An 18,570-nucleotide genomic window follows, 5' to 3' on the forward strand; every position below is an offset into this window, starting at 1 on the left:
AGCGGAGGATGGTAGGAAGGAGAAGAGCAGGAGTAGGAGAAAAGGAAGGGAAGAAGGAAGGGAAAGGAGAGGAGGAAGGAGGAAAGTAGAGGAGGGAGGGGGAAATAAAAGGAATTTAAGGTGGCGTTGCAACAGTAGGAAGGGACAGTAAATAAAGCAACTCAAATTGCATACCTATATTATAACCCATAAAATGGAATAACAAATGTATAAGAATGATAAATGTAAAGAAGAAGAAGAATTATGTGACTGTATACTTAAAATGATATGTAAGAGAATAAAAAAAATAAAAATGTTCTGAAAAAGAAAAAGGCTCTTTGGGACAACTGTGACCTGGAGGAGGGAAGATCTCTATAGACTTTGACCTACGACCGCTTTTCACACTTACGACAGCCGCTGCATCAAAATTCAACCGCTTGCCAAATGACTCACATCGACGACGGTTGCAGTGCCCCTTTTGCGACTTTCTGGCGAGCAGTCAATGGGGAAGCCCGATTCGCTTAACAACCAAGTTTCTAACTTAACAGCGATTCACTCTCTGGGGCAAAAAAAGGGTGTAAAAAAAATGGGGCAAAACTCCTCTAACAAATGTCTCGCTTAGCAGCGTAAATTTTGGGTTTAATCACGGTCATAAGTCAAGTACATGGTTTCTCCCGCCCCCTCCTGTTTTCCCCATGCAAAGTTTGTTTCATTTAACCCGCGTCAAAGTTTGGCTCGTGGGCACGAAGTTAATCCGAAAGCAAGCGATGGGCCCTTTTTTTGAAATAAAACTGAAGGCTTTTAATAAAACTGAAATAACATCAGGATAAAAGGCAGAGTGAAATCGCCCCCTGCCCTTACAAGGGAGATATAACGGATCTTCTTTATGGGTAACAATATAAGCAAATAGATTGATAAACGGAGACTCAGCCGAGGAGAACAGAAATGAAATTCACCATTTGCATATCATTACTGGAAACCTACCAGCCACCCAGGGGGTTCCAACCAGTAAACAGTGCCGAATTTTCATTGCATTTTTTTTTCAGTGCTCCTCCGGGGATTTCTTTGAGTTTTGGGCTTAATGGCAATAACAATTTATTTTTTTCCTCCTTTTACATGTAAACAGTGTGAGCTCTAAAAGAATTCATTTTAACGGAAGACGCTCCGGGAAAGTTTCAAAATACAGGAGAAGGCCGTTAAGTGCGTTTGAACGTTTGGTGAATTCAACAAGTCCCCGACAGATTAACGGGAAAGGGACAGTTTGGTGTATTGCAGGGGTCGGCAACCTTAAACACTCAAAGAGCCACAAAGGTCCTAACCGGAAGCCCCCCCCCCCCCCCGTTCAGTTCTGGAGCCAACCGGAAGTCCGGTTTCCCACCACCATCACCATAGAGTCTCCTCCTAGCATGGCGTCCTTTTTCCTCTACCTGTCCTAACCGAAAGCCCTATCAATGGTGGAGCCGATCGGGGACAGGGAGCCGCAGCAGAGGGATGAAAGAGCCACATGCGGCTCCAGAGCTGTAGGTTGCTGACCCTTGGTCTAGTGGTCAAGGCACCAGGGTAGAAAGTGAGGGAGACGGTGAGTTCTAGTCCCACCTTAGCCATGAAAGCCGACTGGGTGACTTTGGGCCAATCACCAGGAGATGGTGAATTCTAGTCCCGCCTTGGCCATGAAAGGCAACTGGGTGACTTTGGGCCACTCACCAGGAGACGGTGAGTTCTAGTCCTGCCTTAGGCATGAAAGCCTGCTGGGCGACATTGGGCCAATCACCAGGAGACGGTGAGTTCTAGTCCAGCCTTAGGCATGAAAGCCAGATGGGCGACTTTGGTCCAATCACTAGGAGATGGTGAGTTCTAGTCCAGACTTAGGCATGAAAGCCAGATGGGAGACTTTGGTCCAATCACTAGGAGACGGTGAGTTCTAGTCCTGCCTTAGGCATGAAAGCCCGCTGGGCGACTTTGGTCCAATCACTAGGAGATGGTGAGTTCTAGTCCAGACTTAGGCATGAAAGCCAGATGGGCGACTTTGGTCCAATCACCAGGAGACGGTGAGTTCTAGTCCTGCCTTAAATACGAAAACCAACTGGGTGACTTTTGGGCCAGCCTCTCTTTCTTTCAACCCAGCCCACCTCACATGGGAGGCAGAAAGATACTGCCTCTTCCTCTGTTTCAGCTTCCAGAGTCTAGAGTTCAAATCCCGCCCTCCCGCCAAGGCCAAACCCTTGTGGGAGGGAGGCTGCCTCTTTCTCTCCATTGCCTCCTCCGTGGAAACAGCCACTCTCGGAAGCCGTCTCGCCCGAGAGCTGTTGAGTAAACTCCCTTGAAATAACGATGCAAATTCAAATTAGCCGTCTTAAAGGCTAAGGAGCAGTAATGTGGGAAGATAGTCCCTGTGGCTAATTCTACGTCGTCTCCCGCTGCTGCGTTCCTGATTTATGGCAAAGGCCTTCCGTGGGAAAGGGGTGTGTGTGCGTGTGTGTGTGTTTTATTTAGACAACAATTACAGCCAAGGTCTCCAGAGACATCCCTTCACTCTGAACCGCCTTGACAAGTGGACTCCTTCGCTTAAATTTTTTATCATTGATGTTACAGCTGGGTTATTAACCGATTCTCATTTACACGTGTCAGAGGGAGAGAAAAATCACCTAATTAACTGCTTCCCCCGAGGAGGAGGAGGAGGAGGAGGAGGAGGAGGAGGAGGAGGAGGAGGAGGAGGAGGAGGAAAAAAAGGGGAGGGCGGTGGGCTGCCAATTTATCCCCTTCTTTTCCAACCCTTCCCCTCTAAAGGTGAGAGATTTACAGCTCCCTGTCAGATACGAGCTGTAGGAATCATTTTCTAATTACCCCGATCTCTACTAGGCTGACTTCGAATCATCCTCTTTTTTTCCCCCACTCCCCTCCTTTCCTTCCCTGCTCCTTTTAAATTAGGAAACGATTCCGTTGAAAGGCCTGGACTTCGTTTGCAGCCGCTCCGGCGAGAGTTGCATCTTTTCGCTCAAGTAATTGATATTCGATATAGGTTATTAATGGCCCGGCTGCCAGAACTTCCGGCAAAGCGAAACAAGTAAACACACTAATTTTGGTCACCGAACAGCAGTCACAGGGACGAGGGGAATTGCAGCAATAACCACCGGCTCCCCAGCTTGCAATATTGAAGTTGTTTGTCTTCCGACGGTAGTTTTTATATCGAAAGGGCGAGCATTTTTTCCCCCCTTTTCTCTTCTGAAAGTCAAAAACGCGGGATGGGTTCTTTACATCTGTCTGTCCTGGGGTATCTGAGGCTTCTCCCTGGTATTGAATTGGGACCTCCAGCCTGTCAGTTCTCTCGCCCATCAGACCCTGCGCTTCATTCTCTGCCGTCCCCTTCTTCTTTTGCTCTCCATCGTTCCCAGCATGAGGCTCTTCTCCAGGGAGTCCTTCTTCCTTCTCATCAGGTGGCCAAAGTCTTTGAGTTTCCTCTTCAGGATCTGGCCGTCTAAAGAGCAATCGGGGTTGATCTCCTCTAGGACTGACTCGTTGGATGGCCTTGCAGTCCTTCTTCTTCTGCCCTCCATCCTTCCCAGCATGAGGCTCTTCTCCAGGGAGTCCTTCTTCCTTCTCATTAGGTGGCCAAAGTACTTGAGTTTCCTCTTCAGAATCTAGCCTTCTAAAGAGCAGCCAGGGTTGATCTCCTCTAGGACTGACCAGTTGGATGGCCTTGTAGTCCTTCTTCTTTTGCCCTCCATCCTTCCCAGCATGAGGCTCTTCTCCAGGGAGTCCTTCTTCCTTCTCATTAGGTGGCCAAAGTACTTGAGTTTCCTCTTCAGGATATGGCCTTCTAAAGAGCAGCCAGGGTTGATCTCCTCTAGGACTGACCAGTTGGATGGTCTTGCAGTCCTTCTTCTTTTGCCCTCCATCCTTCCCAGCATGAGGCTCTTCTCCAGGGAGTCCTTCTTCCTTCTCATCAGGTGGCCAAAGTCTTTGAGTTTCCTCTTCAGGATCTGGCCTTCTAAAGAGCAGCCAGGGTGGATCTCCTCTAGGACTGACCGGTTGGATGGCCTTGCAGTCCTTCTTCTTTTGCCCTCCATCCTTCCCAGCATGAGGCTCTTCTCCAGGGAGTCCTTCTTCCTTCTCATTAGGTGGCCAAAGTCTTTGAGTTTCCTCTTCAGGATCTGGCCCCCTGTCCAAGCAGGAGACCCCACTTCTAACAAATGGGCAGTCCAGTCCATGTAGGGCTTGACCTACAAGGTCCCTTCCAATTCTGCTACTGTCAAATCAGAGATAAAGGCTTCCACCGACTGCATGGCATTCTAAAATTGTATGCACTGTTGTTGATTTAAATAATGACTGGTTGATTGTGGGAATCAAGTGTTAGCTAAGTGTGTTGTGTTACAAAAGAAATGCAGTGCAAACGCCTTGATGCTTCCCACCCGCACCTTTAGAAAAGGAACTTTGAGATCACCTTCACTTATTCCCTTACTACTCGGGTTTTTTAAGTGCCCGAAGCCCTGCTGGGTTTAAGTCACTTTATTCTTGAAAAGCTTAGTCAATATTCTTTGCCCTGAGTAAGTGACTGCCATAGTCTGCCGACTCATCGATTTTGAGACTGTTTTGTTCTGTAGCCACTTGATTATTTCTTCAGGTCGAGCAATATGCATGGTGAAAACTCTTCATTAAGGGCATCGCTTTTCCCGCGGATTATTTGTACCGTATGTGACACTCTGCCTTTGATGACTTTTAACATGTATTTCCAGGAATTGAGTGCACTGTGTTGGATTTTTTCCCCTTTTCCTTTAGATAGGTTAAATAGGTAGGTAGGTAGGTAGGTAGGTAGGTAGGTAGGTAGGTAGGTAGGTAGGTAGGTAGGTAGGTAGGTAGGCAGGCAGGCAGGCAGGCAGGCAGGCAGGCAGGCAGGCAGGCAGGCAGGCAGACAGACAGACAGACAGACGAATGACAGACATAGAGATGATAGAAATAGTTGATATAGAAAGAAAAATAGAGATAGACAGATAGATAGAGGATAGATAGATGGATATAAATTATGTATTTCTATCAATTTGATAGATAGAGAGAAAGAAATAGAGATAGTTGACAGAGAGAGAAAAATAGAGGTGGATGGATAGAAATAGTTATAAATGAGAGAGAAATAGGGATAGATGATAGAGAAAAATAGAGATGGATTGATGGGTAGATGGATAGGTGGGTGGGTGGGTGGATAGATATAGATAGATGATAGATAGATAGATAGATAGATAGATGATAGATAGATAGATAGATAGATAGATAGATAGATAGATAGATAGATGATAGATAGATAGATAGATAGATAGATAGATAGATAGATAGATAGATAGATAGATAGATAGATAGATAGATAGATAGATAGATAGATGATAGAGATAGATAGATAGATAGACAGACAGACAGACAGACAGATGAATGATAGGGATAGAGATGATAGAGAGAACTAGATAGTTGCTATAGAAAGAAAAATAGAGATAGACAGATGGATGGATGGATATAAATTAGGTATTTCTATCAATCTGATAGATAGAGAGAAAGAAATAAGAGATAGTTGACAGAGAGAGAAAAATAGAAGTGGATGGGTGGATGGATAGAAATAGATATAGATGAGAGAGAAATAGGGATAGATGATACAGAAAAATAGAGATGGATTGATGGGTATATGGATAGGTGGGTGGGTGGGTAGGTGGGTGGATAGATATAGAAAAGATGATAGATAGATAGATAGATAGATAGATAGATAGATAGATAGATAGATAGATAGATAGATAGATAGATGATAGATAGATAGATAGATAGATAGATAGATAGATAGATAGATAGATAGATAGATAGATAGATAGACAGACAAGACAAGACAAGACAAGACAAGATAAGATAAGATACTGGTAGATGATAGACAGACAGACAGACAGACAGACAGAGACAAGACAAGACAAGACAAGACAAGATACTGGTAGATGATAGACAGACAGACAGAGTTCCAGGTGCTTTGGGGTTCTTTTGAATGCTGGAAGCAGAGTATGAGAACTATTAAGATAGTGAAAATGAAATATTGCATGCTTTTATGATGACAGAATAATAGATATAACACTATTTCTTCTCCATCAGTGATGCAGAGGTCTGAAAAAAAACCGCCTCCCCCTGCTTATGAAGAAACATTTTTCATCGGGAATTGCTCGCAAAGGAATTTCTTAAAAAGTTCTCCCTGCCCATTCTAAGTTATAAGCCTAATCTTTATTTATTCATCGGTTTTATTTGGTTATAAACAGACTTACGATGTTGCTAACGCAGCTGAGAGAAACACCCACAATCCTTAAGAAATATATACAGGTAGTCCTCAGCTTATGACCACAATTGGCCCCCCAAAATTTCTGCTGTTAAGTGAGACAGTCAAGTGAGTTTTGGCTTATTTTACCACCTTTCTCCCTGCAGTTGTTAAGTGAGTCACTGCTGCCAATAGATTAGTCACCCTAGTTGTTAAGTGAATCTGGCTTCCCCATCAATCTTGCAAAAGGGGATCACAGAATCCCGGGGACCCAGCAACGGTCGTAAGTATGAACTACTTGCCACGGGGATGCGATGAAGGTCGTAACTGTGAAAAAAATGGCCATAAGTCACTTTTCCCCCCAGTGTCGTCGTAATTCTGAACCGTCACTAAAGGAACCCTGATTGTGTGATCAAAATTTAGATGCTTGGCAAAACTCTTTCGTACTTATGATGTTGTCATGTCCCGTGTGTGTGTGTGTGTGTGTGTGTGTGTGTGTGTGTGTGTGTGTGTGTGTGACGTAATCCCCTTTGATGACATTCTGTAAGCCGCCCGGAGTCCTCCGGGAATGGGCAGCCTATAAATTTAATAAATAGAATAGAATAGAATAGAATAGAATTCTGACAAATCAACTGGGAAGCCAGATTCACTCAACATCCCTGTTACTCATTTAACAACCGCAGTGATTCACTTAACAACGGTGGCCAGAAAAGTTGTAAAACGGGGCAAAACTCCCTGAACAAATGTCTCATTTAGTAACCTCTATTTTGGGCTCAATTGTGGATGTTAAGTCAAGATTAAGTCTAAGAATAATGCTCAATGTGGATTTGGCCTTCACAATTTGTCACAATTTGATATGATTTCTATCTTATTTCTCTTTTGGAAGATTTTTAAAAAAATACCGTACCAAGCTTAATATTATTCTTATTTCTAGCTTTGCTGACTTTTGAGGTTTCATCCCGGATCTCAACATGAAGCTGTTTGGGAATTTTTCACCACCCAACTACTTAGAAAATGCAGCCTTTTAAAGAATCCTACTAAGGATCATTACATATATATATATTTTTTTGGAACCTATTTGCTTCTCATTTGCATTAAACTTCAACCAGCAGAGTTATCCAAATATGCATCGGTTTTGTTCTGGGACATCTGAAGAAAAAGAAACGAAATGAAAAAGGAGACACATGTTTGGGTATCCGATTTTAAGCGGAATTTTAAATGGCAGGATGATTTCCCCCCAACGCACAAAGTGTCGGATCCCTGCGAAAACCATATTTCCTGGTAATCAAGTGTTTACAGAAAGATGCTTTGTTGGAGCCCGTTTCCTGGGCCGCTGTGTGCTTCAACAAAGATCTTTAGATTTTAAACACAGCTGTTGTTTTGGGGGGGGGGGGAACCCACAAAAAATCCAATTAAACAGAAGCTGCGTTTTGAAAAGGGGGAGCGAGGCAGAGCCAGCGAGAAAACAAAGGGAGAAAAATATAGCCTGCGTCGCGCTTAAAGGACTTTACTTATATAAAAAAGTTTTTTCCAACTAAAAAAAAAAAAATTAGGTTATTTCTCCCCCCCACCCTCCCCTTCTTCCCGTATCGCGCGCAATGAAACATCTGTGCCCATTCTGATGGCAATGAATCACATGAATTGAAACGCAAAACCACCGAAACTGCTCTCTTTAACATAATTACACCTTGTTCCTTTGGGGGGGGAGACAATGCTAGGCTGAAATGCCAATTAAGGCGGATATGTTAATGAGAGGGAGACTGAATGGCAGATTAGCCTGGACACGAATCCAAAATGGAAATTGATTGGAGAGCAGCCCCTGAAGCCAGTTCCTGTCTTAATAGGAAGGTAGCCGATTTGTTAGAAACGACTCCACCGGTGACTTCCTGTTTAACAGAGTAAGGGATGAGTCGGAAAAGGCCTTGGAGGTCTTCTAGTCCAGGGATGGCTAATCTTTTTCTTGTTGGGTACCCAATGTGCCAGGGCACAGGGGTGATAGTGCGCACACGTGCCAGGACCTATAATGCAAAGTTCACCCGCACAAACAAACTTTCCGGTCGGCCCGGAAAACGGCCTCCTGCAGCCCTCCGGAAGGCCAGAAAATCAGCTGGCCAGCACATGAATTCGCGCTGGAGTTGACGGCTCACGATTCAGCAGATATGGCTCTGTGGCATGAGTGCCATAGGTTTACCATCATGGTTCTAGTTCAACATCCATCTTGGGCAGGAAACCCTTGACTTCGAAATAAGTACACCACAAGTACCCTGTTTCACTGAAAATAAGACCTCTCCGGATAATAAGCCCAATTGGGCTTTTGAGTGCATGTGCTAAAATAACCCCCCCCTGAAAATAAGACCTCCCCGAGAATATTGCGATGTTGTCATATAACTCCTTGTGTAAGTGTGGCGGTCACCCATGGCCCAGTGCATAACAGGGCATGCGCAGCCACGCTGAACCACACAGGAAAAAACAAACTCCATAAACATCCTGATAGTTCATAACGTAACATCCTGATAGTTCGCTCTAGATGTGCCTTACCCAACGCCGCCCAGGATTTGACCATATATAGACAGACCTTCCCTGAGCAGTAGATTAGCAATTGTAGTTTGACAGGCTGTCTTAAATCACATGCTGATTGCTCCTCCTGCCTTTGTCGCCTCATCCCGAGAAAGTTCGTGTCTGTGTCTTTTCTCAACATTGGCCTCATGGGCGAACCACGGGTACAACACATTGCAACACGGCAGCAGCCATGCAGTGACCACGCTCGCTGCCTCCTTCACCTCAAAAATAATAAGACCTCCCCGAAAATAAGGTCGAGTGCTTATTTCAGGGGTCAAAAGAAAATAAGACCCTGTCTTATTTTCGGATAAATTCAGTAGTCCTGACATAACAGCAGTTCTTTTAGTGATTGTTCAAATGTACAAAGCCACTTAAAATTGACTTATGACCATTTTTCTCACACTTAGCAATAGCAGTTAGACTTATATACCGCTTCATAGGGCTTTCAGCCCTCTCTAAGCGGTTTACAGAGTCAGCATATTGCCCCCACAGTCTGGGTCCTCATTTCACCCACCTCGGAAGGATGGAAGGCTGAGTCAACCTTGAGCCGGTGAGATTTGAACCGCTGAACTGCACATAGCAGTCAGCTGATGTGGCCTGCAGTACTGCACCCTAACCACTGCGCCACCTCGGCTCACACTTAACGACTGTTGCGGCATCCCAATGGTCACGTGATCAAAATCCAGAAGCTTGGCAACTGGCATGTACTTAGGACGGTGGCAGTGTCCCGGGGTCACATGATTTCCTTTTGCGACAGGCGGACAGATAAAGTCAACAGTGAATTCAGATTCACTTACCACACACGTGTTACTAACTTTTTAAGCAACTGCAGTGATTCGCTTACCAACCGTGGCAAGAAAAGAGTTAATAAAACGGGGGGGGGGGGCAAAACTCACTTAACAACTGTCTCATTTAACAACAACAGAAATGTTGGGCTCAATTGTCTGACGAGGACTTCCCGCAAAGAAAAAAACAACAACATGGGCCCGCCTGTCATTAAAACTTTCCGCTGTGGAGGAAGCGAGTAGAATGCAGATTTAAATTGGGTGCATGTATTTATTTCCCTTCACAAGCTTCCTATGGGAGGAAGGTTTTTGACTTGCTGGACTAACTTATTTGCCATCCGCTCGTTAAAAAGCTCCCCGTGAACGCTTCTGCGACGGATCCGTGCCAATATCATCCCGGACGTTTCTCGGGTTCCTTCCGAACGCTCCCCGTTCCTCGTCCGGGGGAATATGCTTCCTGAGCGAGACGGTGCACGGATGGTAATTTGCGTTTTAAAATACTGTATTTATGTAATTTATTCAATGGAGGCTCCGCTCTCTGCTACGGTATTCCTGGTAGGAGGCATGGACGTCCCCAAGACCTCCCGCGGAGTTTAAATACTTTGTTAGACTTTTTTATTTTATTTTCTCTTGGCGGCCTTCGGCACCTTAGAAAGGGAACAGATTATGACGCCTGCCCGCCTAGCAACTTTCACGGAAGAAAGCAGCAAACAATTAATTTCAAATTGCTCATTAACAACACACATCCTGCCACATTTTCGGCAGATAAGCCATACGTCAGAAATAATTAATCGCCGTTCTCCCGGGTGCTGGCATGCTCGTCGGTGCAGACAGGATGTTGCAAAGCAGACGAGACAAATAGGGCCTGAATCCCCCCTTTTTTTTAAACATAGCCGATCATTTCAAGCCCGTCTCTACAACGAGTTGGCAGTTTCAAGGGTGAAACTGTGACTGGAAACAAAACTTGATTAGTGGCTGGCTTATGATGATTTACTTAGTGATGGAGATGACACCGTCTCTCTCTCTCTCTCCTGTTCACTTGTTTTAGCCCGCCAGCGGAGCAGCGAAGTTTTGCAGGTATCAGCCAAAAGAGGAGCGAAAGGGGAGTGGAGTTTGCAGGAGACAATTAGTTGGCTTCATTGGTTCGGGACTCTCCGAGGCTCCTTGCCAAGTTTTGCAGAGATCAGCCTGGCAGCTCTCCAAGCCAGATGAGGTCTGTGACCGTAAATCCTCCCTCGAACGACTTTGCTGGATGCGAAGGAGCAGAATTCACAGTCAGTGAATAAAAGGGGTTTTTGTCAGGATAAGGAGTTTGTTTCATGCTCTTGGGAAGCCTCGGTCAGAACAATGGGATACCCAAAGAGTAAAACGACACGGCTGCTTTGAAGGCTCAATGAAGGCAATTCATCCTATGGAGGTAGTCCTCGACGTACGACCAGAATTGAGCCCAAAATTTCCACCGCTAAGCAAGACAATTATTCACGGGGTTTGGGCCCATTTTACGACTTTGTCACCGGTTGTTAAGTGAATCCCTGCAGGGGTTAAGTTAGTAATGCAGCTAAGTGAATCCGGGTTCCCCGATGACTTTAACTGTCGGACGGTCGCAAAAGGGGGATCGCGAGACCCTGCAACCATCATAACTATGAGTCAGTGTCCGAGCATCTGAATTTTGATCAAGCGGCCACAGGGATGGTCCATGGTCATAAGTGTGAAAAACGGACATAAGCCCCTTAAATTCCAACAGTCATTAAATGGACTGTCGTAAGTTGAGGACTGCCTATATTAAACCTTCAACGGGCATCTACTTTTCCGAACGGAAAATGTTAAGACGAAGAAAGACAGGCAGTCAGGAATATTTGGCAGGCTGGAAAGATCTACGGAAGGTCGACAGTAACAATAACTGCAAGAAATACGGAGGTTCAGAATTGCATTTTGTAGCCCTCCGGCCTCGTCCCAAAAATTTGACGATAATATGCGTAAGAAAGGAGGGAGGGAAGCAAGGAGGGAAGGAAGGAGGGAAGGAAGGAGAGAAGGAGAGAAGAAAGGAGGGAAGGAAAGGGGGAATGTAGGAGAGAAGGAAGGGGGGAAGGAAGGAGGAAAGGAAGGGGGAAAGGAAGGAGAGAAGGAGAGAATAAAGGAGGGAAGGAAGGAAGGAGGGAAGGAAGGAGAGGAGAGAAGAAAGGAGGGAAGGAAGGAGGGAAGGAAGGAGAGAAGAAAGGAGGAAAGGAAGGGGGGAATGTAGGAGAGAAGGAAGGGGGGAAGGAAGGAGGAAAGGAAGGGGGAAAGGAAGGAGAGAAGGAGAGAAGAAAGGAGGGAAGGAAGGAAGGAGGGAGGGAAGGAAGGAGGGAAGGAGGGAGGGAAGGAAGGAGGGAAGGAAGGAGAGTAGGAGAGAAGAAACGAGGGAAGGAAAGAGGGGGGGAGGGAAGAAGAAGTAGGACCGTTGTAAGATAAGATGGATCTATGGGATGGTAAGAAAGCAATCTTCAAGCATATTGTCAACTGTAGGGAAAAAATTGTTATAAATACATATTATTAATAACAGTTATGAGATCATATAATTGTGAATGTATATATGGAATTGATAAAATAAATTTTTTTTAAAAAAAATATGCGTAAGAAACAAACGGGGGGGGGGGGGGGCTTTTAGAAACCCGAAAAGCAGGTGAGCGTCCAAACCCAACTTCTGCTGGCTAAAATCGAAGCTGCTGAAAAGGGCAAGACAAATCAATTGCAGCTGAAGTGATAGGAAAATAATATCCGGGGGAGAAACCAGCAATAAATATAAGGAAAGAAGTCATAAAACAATTGTTTTTTTTCAAACAGCAGATTGAAAAACGACTCTTAAGTGCTCCTGTTTCAAACAGGAAGTTTCTTTCTCACTTTCCTTCTTTAAATACGGTTCGACTCGCAGGGAGACTCCGGAACGCTACAAACTGTCGTAACTACGAGTCGGTTGCCGGGCATCTGAATGTTGATAATGCAGCCGCGGGGATGAAAACCGGTCGTGAGTCGCTTGTCAGACCTGGGAGCCATTTTTTATTTTACCTTTTGGGGTTCCAGGCCTGCCACACTTTCTACTGTGAGAAAATGGGAGGCAGGGTTATAGGGAGTTGGGTGACGTGTAGCCATAACAACATTCTTCCTCAGGGAATCAAGGTCACTTTTGTCCCTGCACCTGGACGGATGCGGAGGGGAGGAATCTGTTTCCGTGGCAGTGAAAGATTGGACCATGGGATGGACATGTGGGTGCTGGGGCCGTGACCCATCAAAACCGCGCTTGACTAAGCCGCGCCCGATTAAACCGCGTCGCTGACGTCATCAACAGGGCGACAACAGCCAGCGCGGAGAAAGAAGGACGCTTTAAATAGCACTTTGAAAGCAAGCCGATTCAACTTAAGGTAAGGGTTAGGTTTAGGGTTAGGTTAAGGGTTAGGGTTAGGGTTAGGTTAAGGGTTAGGGTTAGGGTTAGGTTTAGGGTTAGATTAAGGGTTAGGTTTAGGGTTAGGTTTAGGATTAGGTTTAGGGGGGCTAGGTTTAGGTTTAGGGGTTAATTTTAGGTTTAGGGTTTACAGCGTGCTTCTGTCTCCGCGCTGTTGTCGCCCTGTTGATGACGTCAGTGACGCGGTTTAGTCGAGCGCGGTCTTGTGGTGGAACCTGCTGGGGCAGGGTCTTGAACTTTCAAATGGATGGGGGAAAACCAGGAAGCTTAAAGATTCGGGTTTTCCCAGATGTGCCAACACGACTCTTCTAATAAAGTGGAACTTTGAGGAAACACAAGTCTGGGAGTTTTCTTCCAAGGGGGGGTGGTGTTAGTTGGAACCCCGACATCACGGTTCTTCAGTGCTGTTATATCTTCCAATCAGTGCTGTTATATCTTCCAACAGTCACTAAACAAACTGTTGTAAGTCAAGCACTACCTGTGTTGCTATTGGTCAGCCCGCTCAAAGCCGCCAATTCCCACACCGAAAAGTAGGGGGGAAAAAATCTTCCACTTTTGGGTCAATAATTTTTTTTTATTTTTATTTAGCAAAGCAACCTTGCCGGATGCTGATCGAGCAATCCGCCAATTCCTGCAATTTCATTGACTCTGCTTAATGCAGTGCCAACTTTTCCTGGGAGGGCTTGGGGGGGGATGGAGGGAAGAAAGGGGGAGAGAGCAGGAAGAAACACCTCCAATATATTTTTATTTTATTTTTTGCCTCATTTTCAAACCTAATTCACCCCCTTCGACTGCGGCCTCCGTCTTCGTTAAAGGCCGATTGAAAGGAAGAGTATGCACGGAATAACTAATACGCTGCGGGCTGGATTGTTGGTTCCCCCCCTGCCCCCCCCCCCCCCCGGTGTGTTTGGCTTTTATCAGTAGGCAGCAACCAACGTGGTGAAGACGCCAGCGAGGAGATAATTGTTATCGTGCAAAATGCATGGACGGCTTGCATTTCTCCGGCTTCCCGACTTAATAAGGCTTCGCGTTGAATGGACAAGTGGAAATGTTTGATTTTGTTGTGGCCCGCCAGTGGCCAGCAAAGCTAACGGCAGATCCGGACAGTGAGGAGGGTTGGGGAAGAACCTGGGCCAGTCCTGGAGTCTGGGGAAGGCTCGGACGAAAGCTCTGCATTGGAGGCAGGGATGGGGCCAGGGCCATAGGCCAGTTATCAGCTGCCTTCAGAGTCAGACATCAGTGGGGCAGAGGAACAGCTGGAGCCTGTTCCCAGTGTGCGCATGCGCAGAGTTGCCAGAAGAAGGGAAGAGCTAAAGAATAGAGGTCGACTTGGGAGTAAGGCCACAGGTGGACGGTTATTATTTCTTTCTCTTTTTCCCTTCCCTTCCTCCTTCTTCTCACTCTCTCTGCCTCCCACCCACATACCTCCCTTTCTCTCTCTCCTTCCCTCCCTATCTCTGTCTTCCTCCCTCCTTTTCTTTCCCTCCCTCCCGCGCTCTCCCTCCCTCCGGTTCCCATGCTCTCTCCCTCTCTCTCCTCTTGTCTTCCTCCCTCCTTCTCTCCCTTCCTCTCTCCCTCCTTTTCTCACTCTCTCCCCCTCTCTCCCTTTCTTCTCTCCCTCTCTCCTTCTGTCTCTTCCTCCCTCCTTTCCTCTCCCTCCCTTTCTCGCTCTCCCTCCCTCTCTTCCTCCCTCCCTCTATGTCTCTCCCTTCCTCTCTCCTCCCTCCCTCCCTCTTCCTCCTCCCTTCCTCTCTCCCTCTTTTTCTCACTCTCCCGCCTCTTCTCCCTCTCTTTCTTTTCTCCCTCCCTCTCTCCTTCTCTCTCTTCCTCCCTCCTTTCCTCTCCCTCCCTTTCTCCCTCTCCCTCTCTTCCTCCCTCCCTGTCTCTCCCTTCCTCTCCCCTCCTTCCGTACCTCTCTATCCCCATCTTCCACCCTCCTTTCCTTTCCCTCTCTCCCTCTCTCTTCCTCCCTCCCTTTCTCGTGCTCTCCCTCTCTCTCCTCCCTCCCTCCTTTCCTCTCTCTCCCATCTCTCCTCTTCTCTCACACACAAGCGCTTTCTTTCTCTCCTTCCACAGAGGAAGCAAATCCATTTGCAGTTTAGGAAAGAAGAAAAAAAAACCTGAATTCGGGAATCTCTCCGTTACCAAAGTCAGCACAATTAGTAGAGGGAGCAGCCACGTAACCCAGCAGTCACATCCCATTAAAAAGCGAATTTATAACATCTTTATGGGGCTAAAGCAAATCAGCATCACGCCTTGAGAGGGACGTGCTCGGGGACACGAAACTGCCTGCAGAACAGAAGGGCCAGCTGACGCTGCGTTTGCTCAGGATGTGTCTCTGTCTCTAGGTCTCAGGACCCTGGAAGCGAGCCTTGAAGGGGCTCTTCGGAATGAGGTTCTCTCACCCCCCACCCCAATATCTGAATGGCCCCCAACTCTGCTGTGGTTTAGAAGAGGTACGAAGACTGGGCTCGGCCCCCCGGACCCCTCCCTTAATTGCCCTTGTCCTCTTTTTAAAATGTTTTGTAATGGTTTATTGTACTTGTTTCTGTTGTGAGCTGTCCAGGGTCCTGAAGAGATTGGGAATATCTCTTCTTCTTCCTTTTTTTCTCTCTCCTTCTTTTCCTTCCTTCCTTTCTCCACCACTCGCTCCTTCCTTTCCTTCCTCTCTCTACCACTCCTTCCTTCTTTCCTTTCTCCACCACTCCTTCCTTCCTTTCTCCACCACTCCTTCCTTCCTTCTTCTCTCTTCTCTTCTCTTCCTTCTTCTCTTCCTCCTTCTTCTCTTCCTTCCTCCACCACTCCTTCCTTCCTCTCTCTCTCCACCGCTTCTTCCTTCTTTCCTTTTTCCACCACTCCTTCCTTCCTTTTGCCACCGCTCCTTCCTTCTTTCCTTTCTCCACCACTCCTTCCTTCCTCTCTCCACTGCTCCTTCCTTCTTTCCTTTCTCTTCTCTTCTCTTCCTTCTTCTCTTCCTCCTTCTTCTCTTCCTTCCTCTCTCCACTGCTCCTTCCTTCCTTTCTCCACCACTCCTTCCTTCCTTCCTCTCTCTCTCCACCGCTCCTTCCTTCCTTCCTTTCTCCACCACTCCTTCCTTCCTCTTTCCACCGCTCCTTCCTTCCTCTCTCCAATGCCAAGGAAACCAATAATGATTAAACGCCACTTCAAAAACCCAGGAAAAAAAGTCATTTAGAAAATAGGACAAACAAACGGAAAGCGTTTACTATTAACTCAAGAACAGAACAAAAAAAATCAGAAAATGTCAAATGGGACACTCTCCCTGGCCGGTTTTAATTTAGTACATTTTTGACCGTCGCATCTTGACAAGTTGTGCAATATGTAGATAATGAAGGCTTAATGGAAAGAGGACAAGCATTTCAAATGAATGATCTATTGAAGAAACACCTCCCCCCCCCCACCACAAAAAAAAACCCAACAACAATTGAAGCACCCCTGGCAAGATGTCACCTGAAAAAAGGAACAGGTAACAAATTCAAAGGACTAAATTATGCTCTCCCTTTGCTCAACCATCTTGGGGAGAAAGCTCGGCGTTAAGTACCCAGGCACTCCAGTTCATCGGCGTCTTTTATAGCATTTTCTGTGGACTCGGGGAGCAAATCAGGAAATCCTTATTTCTGTTTGATTTTTAGATTAAAAGAAAGAAAGAAAGAAAGAACGGCGAAAAGAATTGTTGGCCTCGGAAGGAGAATCGCGTGAGACAAACCAAAAAGGTCGGGAAAACGTCCTTAAGCGTTGTGCAAATAAATGGAGAGTTGGGAAATATATGCTGGTGGAAGTCTTGTCATTTGAAGTAGAGAAAATGAGCCGGAGGGAAAGAACATTAGAAGTTGGAATCTATATATATATATAAAAGGCAAGTACCACTCATTCATCACAAAACCTCCAAAACCTTAAAGCCTACAAACATGAAATTTGGCACATATGTTCCTCTTGGCTTCTGGGTGCTCGCTAAGAAAGGATTTTTCGAAATGACTAACAGATGATTAGTATTTCTTATACAGTAATTAACATGCTCCGATGCTAAGGAGTTCTACTCGCCCTGCCCATCTGAAAAGAACACTGTTCCAACTGCCAGTTGCCTTATATTAACACGCTCTGATGCTAAAGAGTTAAGACATTCTACTACCCCTCCCTACCTGAAAAGAACTCTGTTCCAACTGCCAGTTGCCTTATATTAACACGCTCTGATGCTAAAGAGTTAAGACATTCTACTCCCCCTCCCTACCTGAAAAGAACTCTGTTCCAACTGCCAGTTGCCTTATATTAACACGCTCTGATGCTAAAGAGTTAAGGCATTCTACTACCCCTCCCTACCTGAAAAGAACTCTGTTCCAACTGCCAGTTGCCTTATATTAACACGCTCTGATACTAAAGAGTTAAGACATTCTACTACCCCTCCCTGCCTGAAAAGAACTCTGTTCCAACTGCCAGTTGCCTCACCTTCCGTTACCTCAGTTCAAAATTGGCAGACGTTCCACCCCTTCACTCAGGAGCAGTCTGGGGCTCCTTACAGTAGTAAACATCGGTACCTCACCAAAATGTCTACGCCTTCCACCTATGGAACTGCTTCCAGATTCAAGGCAGCGGGAGCGATATTTCCTTATGTGTTTCAATCACCGACAAATCCTGAGCCAACGGATTGTGAAGCGAATTTCTCCTGCAGAGCTTGATCACATAGTTTCATCGCGAAGCACAGGACCTTGAAGGTCTTCTAGTCCAACCCTCTAGAAGATCACCATGCTGTCCACCATGCTGGTAGTGAGAAGATCACCATGCTGTCCTCCAGAGCTGACATTTGCAGCTGCTTCTTTCTACCTTCACAGATTCACAGGTGTTGGATAGGAGATCTGAGGTCTCTGGAGCCAAGAAATTAATTATTGAATGTTTCTCTAAATATGCTGGACGTCAACCTTCACCATGAGGTTGGAACTGGTCTACATCCATCTAGAAGTAACTTGCTCCTTCTTCCTTCTTCCAAGTTCTTCCATATCCCTTACTCTACACCAGGGATCCCCAAACTTGGCACCTTTAAGACTTGTGGACTTCAACTCCCAGAATTCTCCAGACAGTGGAGAATTCTGGGAGTTGAAGTCCACAAGTCTTAAAGTTGCCGAGTTTGGAGACCTCTGCTCTACACAGATACAGCAAGACTGCCAATACCCAGGATTGGATTGAGGACCACTTTAAACGCCGTGAGAGCTGACTTGATTATCCAACAAATTCCTTCTTAATTTAAAATAAAACGCCTAAAGGGATAAATAATGAATTTTTAAAAGCCTTGCTATTTCCTTTCCTTTTTTTTCTCTCTTCTCTGAATTCTAACGTATTTCACTTTGGAGAATTCTGGATAAGCGCATAGACCGTGGCACATTCAAGCATATAACGCCATTAATTACTTTAAGGTTTTTATCTCAAGTCCCTTCATCAGATTTACAGTATTTTGGCATAGACTAACTTACTGCACGGCGCATTTGATCTTTCGGGAAATTATTCTACAGTCCTCCGAGTCCTTCTGC

The 18,570-nt window shown here is 45.8% G+C and overlaps 2 protein-coding genes across 2 annotated transcripts in view; both read right to left on the minus strand.

Annotated features, from left to right (window-relative positions):
- Window positions 1-18,570, minus strand: part of MAD1L1 (mitotic arrest deficient 1 like 1) — a 428,801-nt gene that overhangs the window by 344,762 nt on the left and 65,469 nt on the right. The window lies entirely within an intron of this gene.
- LOC148042656 (uncharacterized) overlaps window positions 1-18,570 on the minus strand; it is a 54,868-nt gene that overhangs the window by 31,369 nt on the left and 4,929 nt on the right. Inside the window, exons 2-4 of the mRNA XM_087729214.1 lie at window positions 7,158-7,227; window positions 5,619-5,867; window positions 5,217-5,350 (exon numbers count right to left, since the gene is read on the minus strand). Coding sequence (XP_087585340.1) covers window positions 5,217-5,350; window positions 5,619-5,867; window positions 7,158-7,227 — 453 coding nt within the window. The remainder of the gene's footprint in view (window positions 1-5,216; window positions 5,351-5,618; window positions 5,868-7,157; window positions 7,228-18,570) is intronic.

The sequence above is a fragment of the Thamnophis sirtalis genome, unplaced genomic scaffold (genome assembly GCF_051295495.1).
Source record: "Thamnophis sirtalis isolate CommonGarterSnake01/CBP01778 unplaced genomic scaffold, rThaSir2_p1.2 scaffold_14, whole genome shotgun sequence".
Lineage (NCBI taxonomy): Eukaryota > Metazoa > Chordata > Lepidosauria > Squamata > Natricidae > Thamnophis > Thamnophis sirtalis.